Source organism: Ictidomys tridecemlineatus, chromosome 8 (genome assembly GCF_052094955.1).
Source record: "Ictidomys tridecemlineatus isolate mIctTri1 chromosome 8, mIctTri1.hap1, whole genome shotgun sequence".
In the NCBI taxonomy this organism is placed as follows: Eukaryota; Metazoa; Chordata; class Mammalia; order Rodentia; family Sciuridae; genus Ictidomys; species Ictidomys tridecemlineatus.
This window is the reverse complement of record NC_135484.1, coordinates 35,204,290-35,231,958: the sequence shown is the minus strand read 5'-3', so window position 1 is coordinate 35,231,958 and position 27,669 is coordinate 35,204,290. Positions and strand designations below refer to the sequence as shown.

Here is a 27,669-nt window from a genome sequence, read left to right as displayed (position 1 = left end):
TCTTTCTTACTCCACATACAGCCTCACCCAGATGAAATTTCCCATATATACCTATCAGCTCATATTCTCCAAGCTGTGTTCTGGTTTTAATGAGCTCAAACTCATAGAATATTATATGAACTGTGCTCTATTGTTGTAAAAGCTGAAAATTGTGCATAATGATAGCTTAACAATTTATAATTTGATCAGGAAAAGAATAATTGTGAATACAGACTAAAATAAATTTCTCTGCCTTTTAAAAACACTGGGTGTCTAAGGTACTGAATTAACCTGAGTATGACCTCAGATACATGTTTACCCTGTTACCTCAATAAGCTTTAAGAAATAAAAATAAGTGAGAAACAGCCTACATAGAAGGATTTTTTTAAAGAACCATTCACCAAGGTTTATTATGGCAAATATTTGTTGGCTATAATAGAAAAAAAAGTCCTATGCATTTCTCAAAATGAATTTCCTTTATCATTAATACTTTATGTGATGTTCACTAATTTATGTAGGCAGAGGAAGATACTTCACAATCTATCAATTAGGCAGGAAAGTCTCTGCAATTCCTTTTCACATCAGCTTCCTCAAGTGCATTAAATCAATTGATAAGTAGGTATATGACTATATAACCTCTAAGACCCCTTCTGTGTCCAAGACTGTGACTTACTGGGGCTTCCACCATGTTTGGCTTGCTGTTCCTCAGTGTCTTTACTGCATGGAAAACATCAACAACATTTTGCCGTTTCACCATTTCAACAACGATGCCTATGGCACAGAACATACCACTTCGACCACCACCATTTCTGAAACAGAGAGTGCAAAGGTATTTTTTCAGGTTTGGGGAACCACATGTCATACTGTCATATACGTTAGGAGAAACAAAGAATTGTCTTCAACATTTTTTTCATTCGTATCTTTGTTTTGCTTTATATTCATGCATATATGTGTACAGGGCAGGGAGGAGGAAGCTTGAGGATGGGGGAGCTCAATAGCTTGCACTTAGGAATATGCTATAGGCACTGAGTACTGAAACTCAGATTCCTTGAGATTCTGACATATTTGTAATGTGTAAATGAGAGAAGTTGTTCAGAACAGTGTTCCAAAGAGTTTCAATTAGATGAATAGCTATAAAATAATCAATATTTAGAAAATCGAAAAATTAAAATTAGTACTTAATTATAATATCATAAGGCAGAAGCTCTATTTAGAAATATAAATATATATGGGAGGTCGGTTAAGATTTCAGTTGAGAATTCTTTGACACAAAAATTTCAAAGGCTAATGAGGAAATGCCCACCAAAAGCCCCCCTGACTGGCTGGGCCAACCTGCCCCACTTACAAGCAGTGGATGATCGTCCGGCCTTCCCCCTCCTCACATTCTTCCTGCCATTTTTCCACCTGCAGAATCAGCTTCAAAAATGATCGTTTGGAGCCAGGCACTTCTCGATGAGAAGCCCAACCTAGATATTGGAACTGCTGTACCATCAGATAACCTTCCTGTGGCTGTAGAGGGAAATGGATTTTTATGTGAATTGAGACTGGAATTTAGGGAAAAAAAATAAAAAGTATATACAATTAACAATACAAATGAAATTTACATTGGATTGAGCCTACTTGATGTAAGCCCCAGTATGTACATGCCCATATGGAGACATTCCAGGTTATAGCAGCAAAAAACATGGGAATCTTTGTCTATACCTGGTTTATCCTCACGCTCCAAATTCAGTGTTGATCCCTATCTTTATGTTTCCTAAATAACTTGCAAATTTATCTCCTCTTTAGGCCACTGCCAATTACAATTGTGACAATTACCTCCTAGTTGATCGCCCTGAATGAAATTTGATCTCCCTCCAATCCCTTGTTAGTACAGGCATCATGATTATTTTGAATACAAAAATGTTCTTGTCCTTCCCTGCTTTAATGGCTTTCAAATGATCTTAGCATAAAATCCAAATCTCTGCCATAATTTAAAAGTTCTTATATAATCTGGCTCCACCTCCTTCTCCAATTTTTTTTTTAATCTAACATGGTATTCAAGTTTTAGACATTTTGACTTCTTTATTCTATTTATCAAGTCACTTCTTGCCTGGGGGATTTTGGAAACTGTCTCTTTCATCTAGAAAACTTCCTTCTTGCTTGCCCTTTTCAATCCCAAGAAGAGTGACCAATTTGAAATAGGTTTTGTGCGAACATTTCAAACTCAGTTGTCCTGGGAAAGCTCTCCATGTTGGGCAAGAAAAGATGGTTGATTACCAGCCTCAGCAACTTATTGAGGCCCTGGGTAACTTCTCAAGACTCTGTCCCAAAATAAATAAAGATAAATTAAAAAAATAAAAGGGCTGGGATGTGGCTCAGTGGTTAAGTGCTCCTGGGTTCAATCACTTGTACCCCAAACAACAACACAAACTACGTGGTTACCTCACTCTGAATAACTCCTATAGGTTCTTAATTTTGGGCTTAAAATACCTCAATCTTAGAAAGGTCTTCTTTGATCACTCTGCTGTGTCAGATCATCCAGTGAAACAGTCTTTATTTTGGACTTTTAATCCCTATCATATGTAAATCATATTAATATATAAATGATTATATAATTAGTTGCTGAATTCTTATCTTCCTTGGCAAAATATAAATTCCTTAAAGATATGGACATCTTTCTTTTCTTCCTAAACTCTATCACAGTATACGTAATACTTTTTAAATAGTAATGTTGTTGAAAGAAATCAAAACCTTAAACTCTTGATAGGAACTATAAGGAACACTATTATGCATCACAGTGAGTAATCTGTATCATAGGCATCAGATCCTAAGTTCCACATCATAAGGGTTTATGCAACTCCTACAATACCCAACTTGTTATTTGTGCATACTAAAAGCTTGATGAAGTGAATAATACTAAATAATCAAACTGGGGAAAAAATGCATGAGAGCAAAAAAAAAGAATGTACCAGAACATCAAATATAGAGGAAGATAAATAAAAACAAATAAATATATATGCTTATAAAAAGTAATACAGATTTCAGGTCTTGTTCCTGGAAAAATTTGTATACAAACATCTCAATTCACAGATGAGTTTTACTTTCTTCGTTTAGCAGCTACAGTTTCTCAGCTAAAATATTACTAGAACCATAATGTAACAGATGTGCAGACATAATGAGATTCCATTTAAATTAACATCTAAGATATGCATGAGTATTATGACATGATTGAAGTTATCCTTTTTTCCCCACTGAAATGAGCAATAGAATTGGATATGATTTTATCCCTTGCTCATAGTTATATACATATAGACTAATTAACACGACACACATATAGTCATTTGGATATGAGAAACACCGAAACAAGACAATCCTAATCACATATTCAAAATAATACACATATGTAAAGCTGGAACTTTAAAAAAACACAGCAATTTCCCTTTTAAAAAGCACAAGTCTATGGAGGCTACTAATGTTTTCTTTTCACTTACTGTTTGCTATCTGATTACATAAAACAATATTTATTATAAATACCTTTTTTTTTGGCGAGATACTCAAACTTGTCATTAGAGTAAAGCGTATGAACAGTCAGGGAAAAGATTTCTGAGGGAAACAACTAGTACTTAGCAGTTGGGAAAAGGCACAGTGGTATCAGCTGGCTTTCTCCTTTTACATCTGGACAGAATTGGACATCAGGCCATTAAGAGAAAGATGAGGTTTCGTGTTGGAAGAGAATCGGTGATGGCTGTGATTTATCTCCTCCTTTGGTCCTGGATCTCTCTCTCATGCACAGGTCTTGGAATAATGACACTGGTCTTTCCTACAGGCTGATCTGATATATCCCTTCATTCTGGGCTAAAGCTTCTCTGTCATCATCATCACTATTATGTTCTTATTTTTTAATCACATGCATCTGTTGAGTGTCAGTACTAATAAGAAATGCAGCCATCCTTCACAGGAACCAGACTGAGGCCATCAGGCCCAACTGGTAATTGAACCACTGCACCTGAGTCTAGATCACCATGGGATATGGTAGTCTAGTAAGTGTCCCATAAATCTAGCTCAAATTTCTAACTTCTTGCATTTGATATGTCTTTTTCCTTGTATTGAAGTATTAGATGTTTACTAGCTTTGAGATAGATCATGTAGTATTTATGAATTCTTCACTCTCTATTGTCTGAATTGAATTCTAGCCCATCATGATGGTGATCTGCTTGCTCTAAATCAGACTCATTAGAATGACCCAACAAAGACTTACTCTTGTTAAATTACATATCCTAAATATCCGGTTGATCACATCACAATCCATTGAACAAGACATACATTCCACTTGAATAGGGCCGTATCGTAGCATCCCCTCTTCTGGCCAGTACTGGGGGCAGCCCTAGGAGATGAATGTTTTGAAAGAAAAATAAAGGTGCATTATTTTTTCTAATTAGAGTACTATACAGCAAAAACTAGCATTTTATTACTACTTAAATTATAAACAAATAAATAAAGCAATCCATGGCTATTAACCTGGGACAAGTCGACTTCATTTAGCATCACAATGGAAGTACAGCCATAATCATACACTAATCTCCAGAAGTCTTTCACAGTGTTTGGCAGTGGGTATTGTGTGACAATGAAAGCAGCTGGTTGCCTGTAGCTCTGTGAAGAAAGGAGGTAGAAAATATAATAACTCAAAATGCATGATCAGATAGGTTGTCCAGATTCAACACACTTCAATGTAGGAACAGTAGAGGTGCTTGCTGGCTATACATAGAGATGGAGGCAGAGTGCTGCCTAAGCTGTGGGGGTCACTGGAATTCACTGGAACTAGTAATGCATCAATTTGGTGGGAAAACATTGATGGCTTTAAAATAATTCAAGAACTGAATTTCATTGAGAAACATAAATATGGTACAAATACAAAAGATGAAACTAAAGATTGAGATAAAGATCTTCCATTTGCTGGGCTGTTTCAATTTCCCACAGGTAAGTGAGTCTCTGAAAGACTGAAGGCAAAGTAAGCACAAAATCCCCAGTGTGTTTGTCTGTCAATCTCCTGTGAGAATGTGTGTGTGTATAAATAAAACTGTTTGACTCCCCTCCTTTTCAAATAATAACAAACACAGGTATCTCCAACTGTCATGTTTTTATATTATATGGGTATCCACAACATATTTTGCAATAGGCAATCCATTTTCTATGATGCCTGGGCCGTGAACATCAGTGAACATCGGTGTTTGGAATGACGGTTTCAATCATTTAAAATTCTCAAGTGACAGAGAGTTAACACATCTTGGTCCCAGTCAAGGGTGTGATGGCACCTTGCTTACTAAGTGCCCTTTGATTAGGACTCAACATATTATCTTTTCCCAGAGGAGGGGATAGTCAAGGCAATGTCTATCTGGTCTGGGAAATCTGGTTTTCTTCAGATTCGTAATCTATACTAAAATAGAAATATATTTTTCTATGTATTAATTTAAACCACCAGCAAGATGTGAGGTGCAATAAGGATGAGAGCTTTCTATTTGAGCTTGTCTAGATTATTTTTCTCTGTAGCACAAATAAGAGCAAGTCACTGGATAAGACTGGTCTTGGGAGTAGAATGTGGGCTATTACAAGTTTCTACTCTATACAAGGCTGCTAATTTACAGATGGTAATTCTAGAAAACACAATAGGAGCAACAACTTAGCCTCATTATAGTTAGAAAGAAAAGGTTTCTGATTTCAAATTTCTTCTTGCTATGATTTAGTAGTCAAAAGGGCCAAAGCTAGAAATGAATATGGTAAGCTATTTTAAATGATCCTGAACCTTGATAGTCTTGCTTTTTCCCAGGTTAACTAAAGTAAGGTAGCTTTATCATTTAAAATCATTTAAAACTCTCTTTCCATGTCATTCTATTTATGGATTACTAATACACCAAGTATATGTTGGAGTACCCACATTTGATAAAACTTGGAATAAAACAAGATAGCTCTTTCATGATAATGGATGGATTAACATCGTATTAACCCGGGTTAATACTTCCCTAGTTATTTTTAAGTAGTCTCTATTAACTAATGGTAAATAAAACAAATTATCTATAAATTATTAGAATATTAAATGCCACAGATTAAAGTTCCCCCAATTTTTACAAATTAGTATAAATTTGGTACAATATGGCATTCTGTCATTTAAAACATTCATTCCTAATGATATTCAGAACAGATTAGCCATGACTTTCTTTTTTGAAAATAATTAAGATGGGAAATGTAACCTGCAGTCTATCCTATATAATAATTGACAATCAAGCTCTAATCTACAATAAAACTTCAAAAAGTATAGCTACTAAGAGTTTCTGTAAGGAAAAATCTAAAATAGCTCTCCAAAAACTTGTATTTCAAAGTTTCCGATTTTTCTTTCTAAGCCATTTTAAATTCTTAGACAAGAAAACTAGCCAGTGTTTAGTTGTATTATGTAGATTTTCATGGCACTTTACACTAACAAAGAAGGCAGTCTCTTACATCCATAAGAGCAGCATTGATGTAGTTACTGCTCTCCCCATCAATTGTAATTAAAAAAGGCAGACATCTGTCAGGTGGCAGCATGTCCATGAAACGGTTCTTGTCATGGTTCCTTGGCAGGCATGCTATACTGCAGTCTTCAGCTTGTAGTCGAGGGGTGACTGAATTCAGAGTCTAAAAGGAAAAAGAGAACCCAGGTTAAAAGACAGTGACCCATTTAATAGCATAATACCCACCCATCAAGAATTTAGGAGGCCAAGTAGAAAGTGAAGGATTTGTGTGGGTAATGGTAGTTGCCACTATGACAGGCTGATAGACTTTTTAGTTAAAGCTAATGAAGCCTGAGAAGTGCAAAGAAATAAGATGCAGAGTTTTCAGGGTGCTTCTTCTTACAGGAAAGTGAATGTAAACAACACATATACCGGTAAGATACATTGCCTAACCAAAGAAAATCCACTCAGGGTGGTCCATGATGCTGATAATGACCTTTCAGGGTTGGAAACTAACATTTGCCATCACATTTTGGTATTTGAAGACACAGTGAGTATTGGGAAGAGTGCTAAATTAAGATTCATGGGATTAAATTTCTAGAGTTTACCCTTGACTTCATTTTTCACCCAACTTCAGGGATGTTTTAAGGGCAGTAAAACATTTGGGGCTATTTAGAGAAAGTTTAGTACAAACTTCGGCTATTTTTCTTAATGTGCTTGATCTCTTCACATGGTTAATAGCAAGAAGGTCAAGATCCACAAAGTTACATGGAGAAAAAAAAGGTTATAAATACACACAAATCATTACCAAATTTGACTTTTATAATATTTTGTCCTCATTCTCTTCCCTGAGTATGAACTCATTTGCCCTTCAGGATACAGGAGAAATGAGCTCATTAATACAAAAGTGACTCCAATGATATGTATAATGAAAGAGACAGGTATTTTATTATACTTGAAATAGGGTCAAAGGTTATAAATTTGACTTGAAAGACCTTTCTTAAAAGAACTATTAGTGCCCAGAACAAATTGTACCAAGTCATAAAAGAGGCCTTAGAAATAGTCCATACCTGAAATTCATCTTTGAGATGTGAAGAGTTAGTCTGAGAGTCTATTCTAATCATATCAAAATACGCAGCTTTAAATTCACAGACAGGGATAGCAGTTTCTCCACATAAGCAGGCTTCTAAAATGGCATCATGAATAAAAATGTACTGTTCCTACGAAAAGAAAGGAAAAGAAAATTTTATGCTATTTTAATAACATTTTTCTGTCAAAGGTAGATAGATGCCTGATTCCCAGCAGGTCATTCCCAGATGATATAGATAATTTTCTCTCTATGGAAATATTATAGTACCAAAAATTTCCTATATGATTTGGTGATCTAACATTGATTATCCATTTTTTTAAACCTACTACTCTACTATTTTGTTTTATGGGTGATGAAAAGAAAAAAAGAAAGTTCACTAGAGATAAACTGATATACCTCTGTCTGGACCATATTGATACGACGAGATCTTAAGGCTTTGACACAGTTATAGATATCAACAACACCCTCTCTTTCAGCCATGTCCAGCATGATGTCAATCACAATGTAACAGCCAGTTCGTCCAGCCCCAGCACTGTGAAAAACATTAAATTGAAAAATTGTGAGAAACATGTTTATCTTTATGGCATTAAATAAAGATCTTTTCACTTTGAGGTGAAATCAAATTGATTTAATGCAGTGTGAGATGCTTAATTTGTACATGCTGTTTAAAAACTTATTAATGCACAGATAACTTCATGTCGAGTATCTGGCTTGGTATAAACAGAAGATTGGAACAAGAGTTTTAAAATGTTTCCCGATTGAAAATAATGAACATGCATTGTTCAAATTCTATACTTTTCTCACATTGTCTTCATTTCACATTGATTTAATACATATAATTTCAAACTCATAGGATCAATTAGTTGGTGGATTCAGGCTATAAATTTTAACTCCAAATGGAAATTATTTCACATTCATCTTGTGGGTCTCCTGAAAAACCATGTGGGAATGAGGCTCAGTGTCTCACAGACATGCCTGTAAAAACGAGAGCAAAACCCACATTTGTTCCAAAGCCTTTCAGGGGGAAACCTGAGTAGCCACAATCCACAGGAAATGCTCCTGGGACAGGTAGGAAGAGAATGATGGCTATTGAAGAGAGGACTCAATAGGAGAAACAATATTGGAATCATGATCTGAAGGGAAAATAAAAATGAATTGTTAGATGTAGACTGATTACCAGCAGGTCCCAATAACCACTATCTTATTATATGAAACTAAAAAAATAAATCCTAACGTACTTTGATTATCTTAACCCCAGAGAATGTTAAAAATTCAGAGATGCATGGTATTAAGTGGCAGATGATATTTCTGTTTCAAGAGAGTATCTGAGACTCCTGGAGCACTTCCAAAATAAGCCATTTATAAGAAAGTAAACCTCTACGATAAATAAAGAAAAGCCTGAATTGAAAACTTATTTATCTTATTTTCTAAATGCTTAGATGACTAATAACATTATTTCTTTGTTATCCACTTTTTAAAACTCACTGTTCGTTTAGAAATTTAAGCAAAAGATATTGTGTGTGTCTCTCTCTCTCCGTTTTTTTTTTTTTTTTTTCCCTTACCATCTTCTCAATCACTGTTCCCAGGGTTTGAGACAGGAAAGTAATTGAGGAGTACATCAGATTTCTTGAGGAGGACTGAAATGAAGGTTCCTTTCCCAGGGTACATAGTATCTGATCCTTATGGAATACTTTACTTTTGTTTCATTCTCTGCTGCTTTCCCCCCTTTTGTACAAGGCCATTTAAATCCTGAATAGGTTGGATTTTCAGAAAGAAAAGAAATGCTTTAGTACAAACTATTATGTAGCTTGTAGGGCTATTGTTTGAGAATGGTGTGTAGCATTTAGAAAAGCTTTTCCGATTCAGTACTTATTTTTCTGGTCACATCTCAATATGAGGCCATGTAATTTGCTTTTAGTGTCTCAGAATGCTCATTTTAAGAGAGGTTTCTAATCAGAAGGAGTCTGGATATAATGTTAATTTGGGGGGCATATATTTGCTGAATTTTACTGATGTACTTTTCAAGGTCCTCTGATGAATGTTGTTTTGAAAAAAAAATTTAAATCTCTGTTTTGCAGCACAAATTCTTGTAATTTAGGCCATTTAGTAACTCTGTATGTCTCACATTTAGTTTTAAAAGCTGGGGATTCTAGTGGGAATTTACTAGATTGGCAAGAAATCTCTATTTTAACCTACCATTCCAGACAATATGGGATTTGCAAAAGTGATAAAAAAAAAAGATCAAAAACACAGATGTTGCCACTAAAAGTCAGTTTCCACACTTGTAATTGTAGATAACACTACACACATTAGGACGAGTGTATGTATTTCTCAAGTTTCTGTTTTATATCCTACTTAAAGTTAACTTTCCTTTATTGCATTTTACATTATCTGCAATACATGCAAGCTGGCACTTTGAAAATGCACATTGGTATTTGTGCGTAAAAGTCTTGCCTTCTTTCCTTGATGTGTGTGTGTGTGTGTGTGTGTGTGTGTGTGTGTGTGTGTGTGTATTTGTATTATGAATTGAACCCAGGGGCACTAAACCACTGAGCCATATCCCTAGCCCTTTTTATTTTTTTGTTTTGAGACAGAGTTTCATTAAGTTGCTTAGGGCCTTGCTAAGTTGATGAGTCTGGCTTCAAACTTGTGATCCTCCTGCCTCAGCCTCCTGGGCTGCTGGGATTATAGGCATATGCAAACATGCCTGGCTTGTCTTGAATAACAGCTAACTGCATACAGTCAAAATGATTTGGACCACCACTCACCTGCAGTGAACAACAATGGGGCCTGCACTAGGAGGGTTGGATAACTTGACTCTCCGGATAAAAGAAAGAAGCCCGGTAGCATGGTATGGCACTCCATGGTCAGGCCAGCCCGTGAAATGGAACTGTTTAACTTCACGAATTTCATTGTATCCCCTCTGTACAAAGATGGAAAGAAGTGTTTTCAAAAGCACCAAAATGAAGCCATTAAACATAATTATGGGTACTAGAACTGACTGACAGTGATAACAATTAAAAATTTACTAAAGATGATGCCTTTTCTACAAAAGGATACTAGCTTAGGAGCTTACCATTATTGTCAGCTAACTGCCACAGACCATTAGAAGGTTTTCTCAGTTAAGTCTGGGAAAATTTTATTTATCTTGACAGCTTGCTTCTTACTGGGAATGACAACTCATAAAATTATTAGGGGAAAAGAAGGAAATCGAAAGCCTAAATGCTACACTATTGACACAATGAACTGAGTTCTCCAATGGTGTATAAAAGCAATGGTCCAGATTTTGCCTCATGAAGAGATGTTAATGCCTTGCTTATCCATGTTGAAAATGGTTTTGAAGCATAGCCTGGGGGGATTTCCAGCACAGTGGTACTCTAGATTCGTTTGTAAAAGTATACAGACCACTAAATTGTTCTATGGGTAAATGAGTTTTCTTAGCTCCCTGAAATAATTCAGCACCTAGAGTACTATGGATAGTAACAAAAATGCAAACTCAAAGAAGCAAGGCATATACTGTATCTGTCCTGTGGGGTTACTTTAAAAGAACCTATAACTGTACATTTTAAAACCTCTTCCTTCATTTTTATTAAAAGAAGCATAGAGAATTGGATAGCAAAAGTTGGAGAGCACGAGTGAAATAGCACAATTAATATATATATTTTTTTAAATAGTTGGACACAATACCTTTATTTTATTTACTTATTTTTAGGTGGTGCTGAGGATTGAACTCAGGGCCTCGCACATGCTAGATGAGCACTCTACCTCTGAGCCACAATCCCAGCCCTGCAAAATTCATTTTTAAGAACTCACATTTATAGCAAAAGAAAAAGAAACTGTGATCTCTATAGTTCTAACTCGATTGTGAATTGGAAGATCCCAATGTCACTTGTTCAATCAGAACAGGTAAAAATATTACAAGAAATTAATAAACCAAATTGAAAAAGATAGATTATCTTTGTAGTCTATCAGGAATAAACTGATATTACCAAAACCTTGGGAGTTAGGAGACTGTGTCTTATTATTCTTTCCGGTTCCAGTTCCTATCACAATGTACTACACAAAGCAGGGCCCCAAAAATGCTTATAATAGTCATCACAAAACTACACAAATGGAAAAATCACCTTCTTTGCTAATTTCAAGTCAACTTTAGAGATGAAGACCATAAATTATTTTAAGACTTGATTTTAGACAATTATTTCATCTCCTCTATATTAACCCTTTTACTGGAGTGGCTGTATGGGACTTGCTTCATTTCTTCTGCTACATGTACAAGACTTCCTTTTTAATGTAAATGTTTCTATCTGGTGGTGGACCTCCCCTATTATTCTTTTTTAAAAATATTTTTAATTGTAGATAGGCATAATAACTTTATTTGGTTTATTTATTTTATTATGTAGTTCTGGGGATCAAACCTAGTGCCTTGTACGTGCTAGGCAAGGACTTTACCACTGTGCTACAACCCCAGCGCCCCATTGTTATTTTTATTTAAAATTTCCTGAGTACTTACCAAATACATGATTCCCCCTATGAACCCCCAAGACACTTTTTCAATTCTAAATAAGAACCCAAAAGTTCAAAATAAAAATCCAATAATTATATTAAATCTGTAGAGTGATATGAATGTCAAGTACTTCCATGTTCTGTGACAAGATGCATGTCTCCATTCAGTCACATTTTATGCCCTCTGATACACTTTTGTGTTTTCTTCAACTAGGAGTTGTATCTTGTTAAGCATATTCAAAGATATTTTATAATTTTTATTATTGTGAAAGAATTTTAATGTTGATTTCTGTTTATGCTAATAAAGAAGAGTTATAATTTATGAATATTAATGTTGAATTAGTCATTTAACAACTAATGTTTATTTGTTTCATTTAAAAATATTATCTCCAGCTTTCTAGGCAAAAAATCGTTTTATTTTTTTCTAATTGTTAGTTAAAACTTCTAAAAAATATTGAATGCTAGTGAGAATGATTATGCATATCATATTCCTAGTAATAATAGCAATAACACTCCCTACATCAGTTTATTATAATAAACTAATAGTGTTTAGTTTTCCACTTCTTAACATGTACCCTAATAATTATTGTTGAATCTCCTTTATCAACTTTAAGACAACTCCTCATTTTCCTCATTAGAGTATTACTACAAATGTCTTTCAAATAACATTAAATACATTCATCTACTAATAAAATCATATAATTTTGTTCTTTTTAAGTACTGACATAATGAAATATCTGCAAGATTTTCTATCTCAGTTGAATTATCCTTGTATTCTTGGGGAAAAATCATGATAAATCGTATGGTTGTATTTTCTTAATTCACTGCTAGATTCAAATTTTCAAAATTTTTTATGTTAAATTATTCTGCAAAATTTGTGTATTCTATAGAGATAAAGAAAAAGAGAGCAGAGGAGAGAGAGAGAAAGAGAGAGAGAGAGAGAGAGAGAGAGAGAGAGAGAATGTGTGCTTGAGAAAGTACAGTTTTTATCTAGTTCTGTTATAACAGTTAGGCTAGATTTCCAAGTTTCTTTTTTGACTTTAATTGGTTTTTATGGCTAAAATAGTTTGAATGACACAGACATTGATTATTCTTTTAAAGGATAAAGAAACCTCAACTATAAAATCATTGTGTAATTTTAATGGTATATTTAACAATTATTCTGTTTTCTTCTACCATCTGTTCAGGTTTCTAACTCTTCTTGAGCCAATTCTTTTTTTTTACAAGTATTATTTGCTAGAAAATTAGTGTCTCTAGACTAAAATCTGAGTTCACATACAATGTTCTTTATAACTTTCTTAATAATACAAATAACTGTAGTTATATCTTCCTTATGTTCATATATACCTGTGTGTGCATATGTGCGCGTGCATGTGAGCACATGTGCATGTGTTACTCTGGATTAAAGCAGGGCTCTCTCCATTGAGCCACATCCCCAGCCCCTTTTATTTTTTGTTTGAGACAGGGTCTCACTAATTTGTCCAGGCTGGCCTCAGTCTTTTCATCTTCCTGCTTCAGTCTCATAGGTCCCTGGGATTACAGGTGTGTATCACCGTGCTCAGCCTTTCTTGTTTTCTAATATAGTATACTTCATAGAATATTAGAGAATTTTATTTGTGCCCAATTATAATTGACAATGATTTCGTTACTTTATTGATGTTTTCAAGAAACTAGATTTTTAGCTTATTTTTTCTATCATGTATTCCTTTTTGTATTTAATTTTTTTCTTAATTTTTTTTTAGTCATAGATGACACAATACTTTTATTTTATGTGGCACTGAGGATTGAACCCAGTGCGTCACACATGCTAGGCAAGCATTTCACCACTGAGCCACTGTCCCAACCCCTATATTTAATTTTGCTTTGTTGTATTCTATTGATTTTTTCTTTTTGGTTTTCTGATTTTTGTGATTTTTTTTCACATGCTTCTAAATTAAAATAGTTCATGAACCTAAATTTATCTTAGAGGATAACTTTAGGTACATTTTTGCATAAACTACTGATATAATTTCAGCAATCATTCATTCAAGGATTATTCAGAGGATTCGCTGATTTCTAAGAAGGTAATTTGTAATGTGATTGGTCAGTTATCTGTTATTACTTTCTATCAGATTTTAGAAACACCTAAAATTTTAAAATGTACTCAGGTTTCCTTTATGAATAAATTCATGATTGATTTTTGCTAGACTTGTATAAATTTAAGAGAACACATATACTATATTCTCTCTGTATATAATAATGAGATCCAGTTATTCATTAAATCAAGCTTAATGGTTCTGTTTTTGAAATCTCCTATAATCATTGCTTATTTCATCCTACTTGATTCATCAAAGAAATTTTCCTTTATATTTTATACTTGTGATAATCATAATTATGCTGTTCTTAACAATGTTACTTTCATTTGATATTTTCCTCTATTTTTTTATATTGGTAGAATTACTTTCAAATATTATTGTTGAAGATCATATGACTGTAATGATTTAACTATTTCTATTATTGCTAGACATATGATTATCTGTAATTTTCCAAGACTATAAATGAAGTCATTGCATATAAAGAAATTTCTGAAAGTATATTTATGTAAAGTAAGCTTCTCAAACGACATCAACATTTTTAAAGTTCTGAAAATACACTGTTTTATTGATTTACAGAGGTTTTAAAGCCATTTAACTGTGATCAGCAACATATGAAAATATCTCACCAACACTAACAACCAGTGAGCATTATTCCTCATTTAAAAAAAAATTCTTGAAGATTTGAAAATCAAAAATGGTACCATATAAAAGGCTAAATTTCTCTAATAGACATACTAGTAGTTGCCTTTCTTCAGAGATTCTAGAATCTTTAAGAATTGGGGATACTGATAATCACAGTTTTTTTTCCTGTGTGTATAATTTTTAATATTTTTTTGATATAGATTAGTTTACTCTTCTGGGTAGTCATATTTGTTAAGCTTTTCTGCAACTAAGCCTGCTTTACGTGCTGTTTCAAGTTCATTATACCACCCTCCCTGATCCATTATACCACCTTCCCTGATCCAGTTCCCCTTATCAATAAGTCAGAACATGTTGCCCTCAGGTTCAAAACCCTCCAATGGCTGCCTGACTCCCTTGTACAAACTAAAATCATCCTAATCATCATAAAAAACAGGCTCTATATTTTTTTTTCAAATTCATGCTTGTTTTTGTTCTTCACCTACCCACCTCAGAACACCCTGGCCTCCTGGCGATTTTTCCTTGTGACAGAAATATAAGTCTTCCAGTCACAAAAATGACTTACCCTCTACCAGAAACCCTGTTGCCTCCCACATAACCTGTCACACCCTCACTTCCTCTGGGTCCGAACTCATGTTGTTTTCTCAACAAGTCCTTTCCTAATCATCCTTCTAACATCCCTATCTCAATAATAGTCCCTAAATTCCCAACCATATTTTTCACCATAGCACTTTTCATGCTATTACTTGTTTATATTTACCACCTTTCTCCCCTCAATGGACAATAAACTCCAAATGAACAGAGGTTTTTAACATTTGTCCCAAGGTTTAGAATCATGTCTGGCACAGGGTAAGCTCTCCAATAAATACTCATAGAGTGAATGAATGAATGGATCTCATGCTATCATCAAAACAAAACCTGATCAAATTATGTTATGTGCTTGCAAAAATATGGCATAACAAATCCCTCTATTATGTATAATTATAATGCACCAGTGAGAAAAATTTTAAAAAGAAGAAAACCTGACAGATTTTAAGATAAAGTATAGTTTCAATATGTGCCTTTTAAATAGAATTTTATAATACTTACCCTTTCCAGGGTGAATGTCCGAACTACATATTCAGCAAGTGGTTCCATTTCTACACAGGTAACTTTGAAGTCACCATAAACTTCAGTATCATCAGGCCAATATTTATAGCACTTAACCTAAATGACAAAAAGAATACTTAGTTGTATCTGAATACATAATACACATGAGCCAAGATGATTTAATTAAGGATGGCTCTTTTGGTCACACTTAAAACACAGATAAAAACAAATCTATAACCAGGCTCAGTGACACAGGCTGTAATCCCACTGACTCAAGAGTTGAGGCCAGATGATCACAAGTTCAAAGCCAGTCTCAGCAATTTAAGAAAGACCCTAAACAACTTAGTGAGACCCCCACCCCCCCGAAAAAAATATTGAAAATTTAGTTCAATATTTAAGCACCTCTGGGTTCAATCCCCAGTACCCAAACAAAAACAAATAAAAACAAATTTGTTAATGACAATTGGAAAGACATTACACACTCTCCTAAAAATATGCAAGTCTGTTGGGTGCAGTGGCACACTCCTGTAATCCCAGTGGCTCAGGAGGCTGAGGCAGAAGGATCAGGAGTTCAAAGCCAGCTTCAGCAAAAGAGAGGTGTTAAGTAACTTAATGAGACCTTGTTTCTAAATAAAATACAAAATAGGGCTGGGGAGGTGGCTCAGTGGTCTAGTGCCCTACATTCAATACCAAAAAAAATTTGGAATGGCCACAAAAAATTTTATATATATATATAATTTATATGTATATATATATATGCACACACACACATATATATATGTGTGTGTGCGTGTGTATAAATATATATACCTTATAATATAATTGATTTTAGTATATTTTATTACTCAATGAAAAATTAAATAACTATAAAGGTCCATTTAGGAGAGCACTCAACGGAATTGCTGTGCCTATGAATTTTTTAAAATCATTGGATCATATTATCTTTAAGTATATCATCTGTTTCTTCTCAGTTATATTCATGTGAATATGATAACAAAAACATCTTCTTTTGTCTTACCCGGCCAACCTCAACTAAGTTTGTAACCATCACAATGCAGGCAGACTGCTCTTGCCAGATCATTCTCCAGAAATCATATACAGTTTCATGAACTGGGCCTATAAAGAAATGGATTTTAATATTATGTTATCAGAGAAACTTTGTACTTAGTAAGAAGTTTAGATAAGATAAAAGCAGAGTAAATGAAATGAACTAAAAATGATCATTAAAAGTTCAATAAAGGGCTGGGGTTGTAGCTCAGTGGTAAAGCGCTTGCCTTGCATGCCTGAGGCACTGGATTTGATCCTTAGCCCCACATAATAAATAAATAAGTAAAATAAAGATATTGTGTCTAGTACAACTAAAAAAATATTTAATATTTTCTCAATTAAAAGAAAGATATTACTAGACTCTAGGTTATTTATATCTCTCACTAAGTGACTTCAGAGCATTTTCAAATACATGTGAAAAACAGTACTTTTATGCCACATCAACCGAATAGCATTTATTACCAATTCAATAAATGTTCAGCATTTATGAATAGTATGTGTTTAGAAGTTAATGAAGAAGCATCCTTACACATGATGACACATTCCAATATTTATCATCTTTAAACTGCAAAAGCATGTGCTGGTTTACACTCAGTCCCATAAAACTAGATTGCTCAATACAAGGGTTGAACTTTTTAACTTGAAAGAATATTCAATTAAACTCAATTACTCCAAAAATATGTGAAACACTTAGAAAAGGACTTCTATCAAAAAAATTAAAAAAGCATATTTTTTTTAGTTGCTTCTTGTATAAAACAGATGTGCAGGTTTTTCTTTTGATGGCTGGGAATCAATTTGGAGAGAAAACTAAAGATGTTCTTTGCTTGGATATTTTTATTCTCTAGTGCACCATTATAATATTTCCCTACTATTTTCTTATTTTCTATGAGGATTAAACTTGACTAAATTCCCTCTAAATCTCTGTTTTGTTTCATTCTTGACTTGCCAAAAAATTGCCAGGAGGCAGTATAATATCTCATTATAACAATATTGGTCCTGGGTATTATTACATTCCAGGCTGAGAAACTGCTACAAAAACACAAGCATCTTATACAAGAAGAAATCTCCTCATTTTCTTTTTAACATAAATAAGGAATTCCTCTACCCAGCACTATTGACTGGTGCTTTGAGATATCTGAATACCAAGGACCAAATCACTAAAACTACCTGCAGCTTTTCTTTCACTTTTAATTAAAAAATAAATCAGCCAGGTGCAGTAGTACACACCTGTAATCCCAGCTACTTAGTTGGTGGAGATAGGAGGACTGCAAGTTTAAGGCCTGCCTGGGCATCTTAGAGAGACCCTGTTTCAAAATAAAATGAAAACGCCTGGGGAAGCAATGTGTCTCAGTGACAGAACATTTACCTGGCATGTACAAGTCCCTGGGTTCAATTCCCAGGACTGGAAAAAATAAAATAAAAAAGAAAGTCTTGCTTAAATTTATATGTTTGCACAGATTAAAAAAAATTGTACTATACAATGAGTAAAGAACCATGTTAATCAGAAGAGTTTATTTTTCCCCCCATATGAATGCATAAGCAAGCTCGTTCAAGCTATTGCATTTATTAGTACAACATCTTACCTTGAGTTGCAATGTAGTGGCTTGGTCTCTGGTAGCCCTAAAATAGGAGAATGAACTTGTTATCATATTGCATCAGTATCAAAAATAAATGAATGAAGGCATAAAAAGATGCAGACAACCACCTGTTAAGATTAAGTTATAGTAATAAGTCCAGACATGAGTAGTGAACACATAGCTCACTTCTCAAACCTATATTATCTGAAAGGTAAGCATAAAACAAAATTAAATATTTTAAAGGCTCTGATTATAATATACATTGTATAATTAATTTTGTTTGCTACAGAATAACCTCAGATTTTGTTTGGTTTCACTAAAATGTTTATGCCTTCATGTTTATCTTTAGTCATTCATTCCTGGTAAAATTGTGTTTAAAAATATTTATTCTTACTTTATCATTCAAAAGTACAACACACTGCATTACAAATGGACGAGGACATATTAGAACCATAAAAAGAAAAATAACAGAACATTCCAATGTTAGAGCTGGACAATGCATGTGTGCATCAAATCAAAGCCCTGCTGAGATTTTTTTTTTTTTAGAGAGTATTCCTGTCTTGTAACATGTTCAGGAATCTGCAAAAACTATTCTGTGTGTGCTGATAACGTTAATCTACACACACATAATTATAGGTACACACATATATAGGGAAAGAGGAGTTTTTCAAAAGTGCATTTCATCCTGAACAAAAAACTGAGCACAGTGTGCCCAAAACTGGGTAAACATTTAATTTTATTGCAATAAATTATTCCTCACAAGGAATTCATTGTTAGTTGCTGTCAAATGGCTTGACTTAAAACAGACCGTGAGTTGAAAAATTATTGATGGTAAGACAAGGTTAAGTTTTGAATCAGTTGTGTATTTACCAAACAACTCCAGTAAAAGAGTCTGTGGTAAATTTGTCCCACAGTTTGATGTGGACCACTCAGTACCTATGTGCACTGATATCTCCAGTCTAAAATTTAATAGTGTGTGCTTCACAACATTGCAAATTGTGAAGATTTCTACTTCTTAATTTGCCAACATAGCATAAGATTTTATGGAAAACCTTTTCCTATATTTTACAAGTGAATGCTTATAAAATAACCTTCTGTTTTTAAAAATAATCTTGTTTTATGAAATATTACTAATTACAGAAGATATCTCTTAAGTATAATAAACTAAATAGGAGAGGGAAATTATAACATGTACAGTAATCAGCCAAAACACACTGGGGTCTTCTTAATGGAAAGATTGGATATGAGATCTTGTTTAGAACATAGTCCTGCATGCAAACCACAAAATAGTGCTAAACAAGGCTCCACAGTGTATACTTTGGCAGAAAACAGAGATCAAATTAAATAGGTAAGAGCAACTACAAATTGATAAAAGAAATGGTTTATTTTATTTTGTAGAGTAGCTTTCTGTGATTATATGTCTAATAAATTTAAATACTGAATGAGAATAAGATTATGATCAGAAATTTAACAAATATACATAATACTTAACACTAAATTATAATTTTCAAAATTACTAAAACACAAACTTCATAAGAGCTATATTTTCTATTTATGAAAATTATAAAAATTGGGACTTCTATTTCATCTTTTATGTATAAAAAACTATGCAGTAATATTTTACTTCCATATTTTGCATTGTAAGTATGTATACTTTGAATCTGTCAATTTCATCACCTCAATTATAATTGCTAAAAAAATGTTGAAGCTCAAAGGAGTGCTAAATATGTGCTAGACATTGTACTAAATGCTCAATGTGTATAATAACTTCATTTAATTCTCATAGCAAAGTGATATATACTGTTATTATTATTACTATTCTTACTGTAATGATGAGGAAACTGAAAAACAGAGAAGTAACATTCCCAAAATCTCTAGTGTGATTTTGAACCAGGTAATATGACCAAAGAGTCTATTCTCCGTATGTATACTGTAATGCATTGCAGCCTTACCAATATATTTCATTTGATACTTTCCCTTAAATAATTTGCATTTGTATATATGTATGTAACTAAAATTTAACAATGGAATTCATGATCAAACTAAACTTTTTAATTAGTATGACTCAATATTTATGTGTGATATATGTATTATACAATTGCAATTTAGTAATTATTTTGCCTGAGTAATTTTATTGCTTTACAAGCCAATACCATACCACACAGCACAAAATGGTCACCCTGTTTATTTCTTTTTTATTTTTCCTTTTTTATTTTATTTATTTATTTATTTATTTTATTTTTTTTTTTGCAGTGCTAGGGGTTGAGCCCAGGGCTTTGCACCAGCTAGGCCAGTGCTGTACCATGAGTTATACCCCCAGCCCTCCCTACTTATTTTTAACCTCAGAAATCAAGTGTAAAATAAAATTTCAGAAAAACTAATACACATCATACTATCCAGCTTCTCACATGTTTGGGGAAGGGTAAGAATAAAAGCCAGAAACAGAAATCATCAACAAATAAAACTCGAGTACATAATAAATTGTTGAAGCCAAAAATGATCCTGTTTTTCTAAACAAGAAAAGGGAAGGAGATAAAAATAGATCTTACACATGTAAAAGAATTACAAAAAAATGAACATAGATATACTGTATGAGACTAATTAGGTGAAGCATGCAGAAATAACTAGTAGTAAGCATTAGTAATAACCATAATTAAGAATATTCATATTAAATATAAGAGTGTTCTGTTATTTACATATAGTGGTACTTACATCCCTGTACAGCCAAATCTACAGCCCAAACCAAAGTCAGGTGTGAAAGAAAGCACAACAACATCAGTAAGTACTAGGACGTGGAACAAGGAAAAGTGTACAGTTTGTTCTTTATTTTAAAAACTAGCAATCACTTTATAGGCAATAACAAGCAAAAATGTTCACAGATATAAGCTGATAAAGTAAGCATAATATAAAAATATGTACTATCAAATACTTACATCTATATAGTTGGCATTAATGTAATCTGAAGAAGGATCATCTTCAACAGGTTGTAAAATTACTCTGGAGTGATCATCTAAAAATGTTTAAATGATAAAATAAAAGCTATAAATTTCTCCCCTGTTCGGAGACAATGTCACTGGTAGAGATTTAAAATAATTCAGTCTCATACTATAATCCACACTTACCAACCCTCTATAAAAATTTACTACTATAAAATCAGTAATCTGAGGAAATGCTAGAACTTTAATGAGCTTATTACTTATTACAATTATAATGTCCATGACTTGCATCTCATAGTTAGGAAGTTTGTAGACAAACTTCCTTTGGCCCATGAACTTGTCTGACAACCTGCACTTGCCTAAACTTTGAATTTTGCTTTGTAGAGGCAAGATTAAAGTCCTTAAAGGCCTTTGCCTCTGCACTTTACAGCAACCTGAGCCATAAAACTGGACCGCGAATTTTCAACCTTGCTCTCATCTTTTTTCTCCAGAGTTAAGGTTAAATTTTGATGTATTTTAAATATTTTAAAATAATTTAAATTCAGAACAGAATAATTTAAGTAAAATCTGCAGCCAATTGCAAGTTAAACTGCCTACTAATTTCTTTAGTACTCCTGTGGTTTCCAATGGCAATAAATTTATTTTTCTCATGTATACATTGTGAAGACTTAATTAGGATGAAGTCCCAAATGATGACCATCTCCTGGCAACCAGGGTTCAGCTGTTGGCTCCAAGAAAGGAATAGAGGTACCTGGAATGAATAAACCTCCAACCTTGACTGTGTTTGGTCAGCATGTTATAGCAATTATAACTGAAAAGATCTTCACTATCCTGATTTTCTTAGCTGTTTAATAACATCCCCCTGCATTTATGTATAAACATGAAAGCAAACCACAAGTTATCTCCACATGGTGAAGAATCTGAAGCAATTTAATAAATGAGGATGACAACTGCAGTTATTGCTCATTGTCAATGCTATTTTAATATTAAATAGTAGTTTATAACAGATATGCCATGCTCTAGGACTCTCTAAGTTTAAAAACCACATAAGGAGCAACTGCAACTCACTATATATTGTTGTATACAAAATATTTATATTCACCAAGAATAATATGGGAACTTACATGCTATAATGTTTCCATATCGGTTTTTTGCTCTGTTTTGATCTTTTTTAGCTACATCCCAAGATGCTGATTGACCTTCAAAGAAGCTCTGGAAAAAAGAAAAAAAAATTAACAGGCAGATTGAATTTAATTCCATTAAAAAAAAAAAAAAAACAAGTTTGTGTGTTCAGAAGACAAAAATGGTTAAAAGCCACTTGCTCAAGGAGATAGGAATTTCTGCAGTAAACAAGCTTTAACTGGGACCTCAAAGCTGGTTTGTTGGCCTCATACTTGTTCATCTTGAATTAGACTGAGTTCAAATTAAAGACAAAAAGTAACCTTAAGAGGAATAAAAGGACCTTGAAAGTATTTCAAGTTTCAAATGGCTATAACTTTTGTGAAACGGCAGTAGAAAAAAACATCATTCTTTTCAAAACACACTGAATAATAATGCATCAAAAACTGCGAAAATTACTTTTAATGAGTATCTTTCCAATGTGTGTTCTTTAGCATTTATTGTAGGAAAAAAAATAAAACCTCTGCTTCCCTCTATAATTATTCATTAAATTGTGTGCAATACATCACATTTCATTTTCTTTGAAGATCATGAAAAGGACTGAGTCTCTACAACAAGGGACCATATGAAAATTAAAAAGAGTCCCCTTCTCCAAGAATCTAGGAACCGATGAATTTGTGGATTGATTTAATTACCATATGCAGCAATTTAAAATATGGGTAAAGATTTCTCTTTGCAGAAAACTGAAACTTTGCTTCAACACAGGAAATGAGGTCTTTAAAGAGCCAATAGTCTTTGAAGCAAAATACACAGGAATACACATGAAATGAACAAAAGAACCAGCTCTGGCAGGGTATTCTAATTCGCTGCATTTATTTTGTTTCTATGACATAGTGCCCCAACATAAATATCTGAAGCCAGTATTCAAAATCAAAGGTAATTTTATTCACTCCCAAAATAAGGTATGAGAGTAGTTTATAGATCAAAAATGGAGGTTACAAGATTTTTCATGAAAATGGATGTCTTTTGGATGCTCTTTCAAAGTAAAGTATTGCTTGGTCTCTTTCACTCTAAATGTGTGTGCTCTGTGGTGTGGGTGTAGTGGTATGGACATACTTTCATGCTTCAGGCTGACATTTCTCAGTATGTGTCAAACAGCTAAAGTACCTTTCCCTCTTTGCTGCATTATGTTTACCAGAATGTTCAGTTTAAATCACTTCCTAAGATAAATCCTGGTATTTGGGTATGACTGGGAAGGGCAAATAGGTTAGAAGAAGAATTTCCCACATCCTTCTTCTTTCTGGCTACTTAATGGTGTTTATTGGATTTTCAATATTCTCTTATCCTTGCCACTCTCAACCAACAGTTTATGAAATTAACCTGAGAGTGGCAAATACTACAATGGAAGCACAAACCTTCTTCTTCTCAATGACAGACTTAATAAGCAAAGAGGTAGAGAAATGCCCAGTAGTTAAGTCATTCAAACAGAATCTGTAATGTACAATGGCACTCTGGGTATACTAGATTTTTGAATGGGCAAATATAAGGAAAGTCTAACAGAGTGTTTTTATTGACACAGTAAGTTATGGAATCAAAAATATTCTTAAATATTTTAAATTTAAATATTTAAATATCTTAAATATTCTTACAATTAATGAGGAGCCAGATCTATCCTTGGGAAATACACCTCTGTCCCTGTTTGCTGTATATACACTTGACTGTACATATAAACATTGGATTAGAGAGGTCACAGAGCATTCCATTCTTGTTATGCTCAAAGGAGGAAAAAAACATTAAATTCCACCATCATGGTTAAAAATAAAGTTTAATGTAGTACTGAAGCTTTCACCTCATATTCCTCTTTGAACCCATAGCTGTCTGACGTCTTCATGAGGTTAATGTGTTGCAGAAGGTCGGCTACCCTGATGGCTGGGTGCAGCTGTCCTGTCTGATAAGGGGATTCTGTCCCCTCACAGAGGTAGCGAGGTACATCTAGAAGGCGACTGGATTCTGCTGTAGCAGCGCTGTGGTTCTCATCTGGCATTTTTCACATTCCAGAAGATTAAAAAAGAGATAAAGTTATCTTGTTTAATATACATCAATGCAGAGAAGATTTTAAGACCTTAAGACCTTTCTGATAACAGAAGGAAAAGAGAGAACTACCAGCTAATAGGAGCCAAGGACAGGGTCCTCATAAAGAAAGACAAAGCCTTCACTTTCCACTACAGCTCAAGGGTGGAGGTCAGAGGATATGACATGTATATCAACAAGATGCAGAGAGACATCTGACCTCTGTGACTTTTGGTTTTTGTTTTTGATTCGGTGGTGGATCAAACCCAGGGTCTCAAGCATGCTAGGCAAATCCTCTACCATTGAGCTATATTCCTAACCCTCTGATTCATGGCTCTCCTCCCCTTTCTTGTGATATTGGGGGTTGAAGTCAGAGAAACACTACTACTGAGCTATATCCCCAGTACTTTCTGTTTTTTATTTTGAGACAGGGTCTCATTAAGTTGTTTAGGCTGACCTCAAATGTATGATATTCCTGCCTCAGCCTCCTGAATAGCTGGGATTACAAGAGTGTACCACTGTGCCCAGCTCTGCTCCAGTTTCACTAAGCTTGGAGGAGAGCTCTAGCTGAGTTCTTACTGTTTCTTGCATTGCAGTCATAGCAGTATAGGTTGGGACCAGAGGATCAAACTGTCAACTGGAAAAATGTTTTCATTGTTGAGTAAGTGAACAAACCCTTTCCCATGCATATCTCAACCTCCCTCAGAAAACCAGTCTAAGCAAACCATCTCCCACAGGACTGATCTTCTCTCCTTTGTGGCCCTCTTGTTGACTGGGGCTTTTTAACACAACACACCCAGGAATGGGAAATGTGGGCATTCTATAGGATCACCCCCTTCCACCACCCAGCCTATGAGTCAGGTTACATGTGTATTTATATTCAACCTCTGCCCCCTTAGTTTCTTCTTACTGTTATTTGATTGCTCACATATTTTGACTCTTCAGGCCACCATGTGAGAGAAAACAGAGTATGCTTCTGGAGCAAAATGTGTGTGCCTCCCCTGGACTTCTTCTCCTGCCTTTCTAGGCTAAGTTATGAAACTACTTATTTTTCCATGACCTCCTGCTTTTTAATATCTATTTACATCTCTATTTTCTTTTCTAAGCCCCAAATGCTTAGAGTGTAGAGACAGAGTCAGAATTTTGTTCTTATTCCGAGTGTATTGCAGTCTTTCAATAAATATTTCAATAAAATATTGGTTAAAATCAATTGAATCCCTCACCACCCACATTTAAGTGTAGGCCCCATCCCAATTGTGTTATTAGCTCAAAACAAAAATTAACTTTAAATTCTCATTCTGTCATAAGGAGGAAGAAAAGAACAAGAACATTTTGCCTATGAAGAATAAACAGCATTTTAATGACCGAAGTACTAATCATTACAATGAGAAAAAAGCATGCTTATATTTATCACATTTAAACTTACCACTTAAAAAAAAAGACAAATGTTTTAAGGGGTGTTACTTTGAAAAGCATTATACTGTCATACTCATTAACAGAAAAGAAAGTACACTCTTAGGGGAACTTCTGTTTTTAATGATAATGCATATTGTAGAGAACGATATTTAATTAACAGTTAAAACATATTTCAAGTGCTGGTACATTTGCCTGTTCTATCACCAACTCTACAAATAGGATATGGCAAAAAATGAATTGTTGTCCCCATGATAAACATTTTTTCTTCCTGGAGAAGGAAAAAAAAAAAAAGAACCCTACAATCAGATTTGTGTTCCTCTATAATTTAGCTTGATTGCATTTATCTTTACTTTCTCTTATTTAAGCTGAATGTATTTTTTTTTTGCATTTACTCTTAAAAATACCACATTCAATTAAAAAAAAAAAACTCTGGTGGATTCTGTTGTGATCTAACCCCCAAGTGAATTAATGTCCTCTACTTGGGTCTTACCCACCCCTCTACACACAAACTTTTGCTGACAAACATGATTCATAAGCATTAACCCCTTCTTAGTATAAGACTATGGTCAACTAATCTACTTTTACTAAAACATTGCAACCAATAGACTGACATAAATATATATACATTCACATGTGTATATGTGTGTATATACATATATGTATGCATGTATATGTGTGTGTGTGTGTGTGTGTGTGTGTGTGTATATATATATATATATATATATATATATATATAAATAACTTTACTGGAGATATATATATCGCCAGTAAAATTAAATTCAGAAGTAACTGAGCTGAGTTAGGCACTATCACAAAATATATGATTGAAGGTGAGAAATAAAGACAACAAATAACCTTAGGGAGCCCAATGCAACCACCCAAGCAGGCAGTTGGGGTTCTACAGAGCAGCCCTAGAGCTCACATTGCATTTGCTGAAGGTGCAGAATGTTTACAGTTGTAGAGGCTCAGTGAGAAACACAGAAGTCACCCATACTACAAATCTTACAGATGATTGTTCCCCAGTATGAAATAGACAGTGCCTTTGTGTTGCATTAAGTTTTAATACAGTAGTACAATAAGCAGTAAGGTCTTCAAAATAATCACATATGAATTATGAATCTCAATACATTTCCACCTCATTAAACCACCTAATAATGTGACTGCTAGTGAAGGTACATGTTACTAATCATTATCCTTATTACACATTTAAGAATAATCACTTTAACTATATCCTTGATTGAAAGGTTTTCTAGTGTTCTGGTATTGCAATACACTTACCAGTTATAGGGACTTAAACCCAATGAAGCAGTAAAACACACACACACACACACAAACACAAAAAATATGAATCAATATGAAAAGTTTCTGAGTCATTTTAAATCAGTAATAAATATTAATATTAAGCAATATTTGAGGTGATTTCAAAAATTGCTTTATAAATACAAAATCAATTAGATGCAAAACAGCATAATCCTAAGAATGATGAAAAATGCAATAAATTATTTCTACATATAACATGATTAATGAGGGATTTAGCTTTTAATCCATTTTTTTAAATCAACCAGCTTGACTTTTAAAATGAAAAAAATGCATAATGAGTGTTTGTATAAATAGTTCATATGACTATTGTCTTAACTCTAGAATACCCCCCTTTTCAAAAAGAAC

At 33.8% G+C, this 27,669-nt stretch overlaps 1 protein-coding gene across 15 annotated transcripts in view; it reads right to left on the bottom strand.

The window, feature by feature from the left end:
• Ptprk (protein tyrosine phosphatase receptor type K) overlaps positions 1–27,669 on the bottom strand; it is a 522,697-nt gene that overhangs the window by 3,609 nt on the left and 491,419 nt on the right. For 7 of the 15 annotated variants that reach the window (XM_078019195.1, XM_078019198.1, XM_078019199.1 and 4 more), the window contains 15 exons: positions 24,368–24,555; positions 22,524–22,611; positions 21,397–21,473; positions 21,176–21,193; positions 18,470–18,506; positions 16,858–16,955; positions 15,840–15,956; positions 10,302–10,456; positions 7,930–8,065; positions 7,514–7,663; positions 6,454–6,627; positions 4,480–4,611; positions 4,220–4,345; positions 1,325–1,488; positions 653–788 (listed from right to left, as the gene is read on the bottom strand). In XM_078019195.1, coding sequence (XP_077875321.1) covers positions 653–788; positions 1,325–1,488; positions 4,220–4,345; positions 4,480–4,611; positions 6,454–6,627; positions 7,514–7,663; positions 7,930–8,065; positions 10,302–10,456; positions 15,840–15,956; positions 16,858–16,955; positions 18,470–18,506; positions 21,176–21,193; positions 21,397–21,473; positions 22,524–22,611; positions 24,368–24,555 — 1,796 coding nt within the window. Of the gene's footprint in view, positions 1–652; positions 789–1,324; positions 1,489–4,219; positions 4,346–4,479; positions 4,612–6,453; positions 6,628–7,513; positions 7,664–7,929; positions 8,066–10,301; positions 10,457–15,839; positions 15,957–16,857; positions 16,956–18,469; positions 18,507–21,175; positions 21,194–21,396; positions 21,474–22,523; positions 22,612–24,367; positions 24,556–24,817; positions 26,273–27,282; positions 27,295–27,669 lie in introns of those variants that run through there. The other 8 variants (XM_078019197.1, XM_078019209.1, XM_078019203.1 and 5 more) reach the window with 3 other exon arrangements.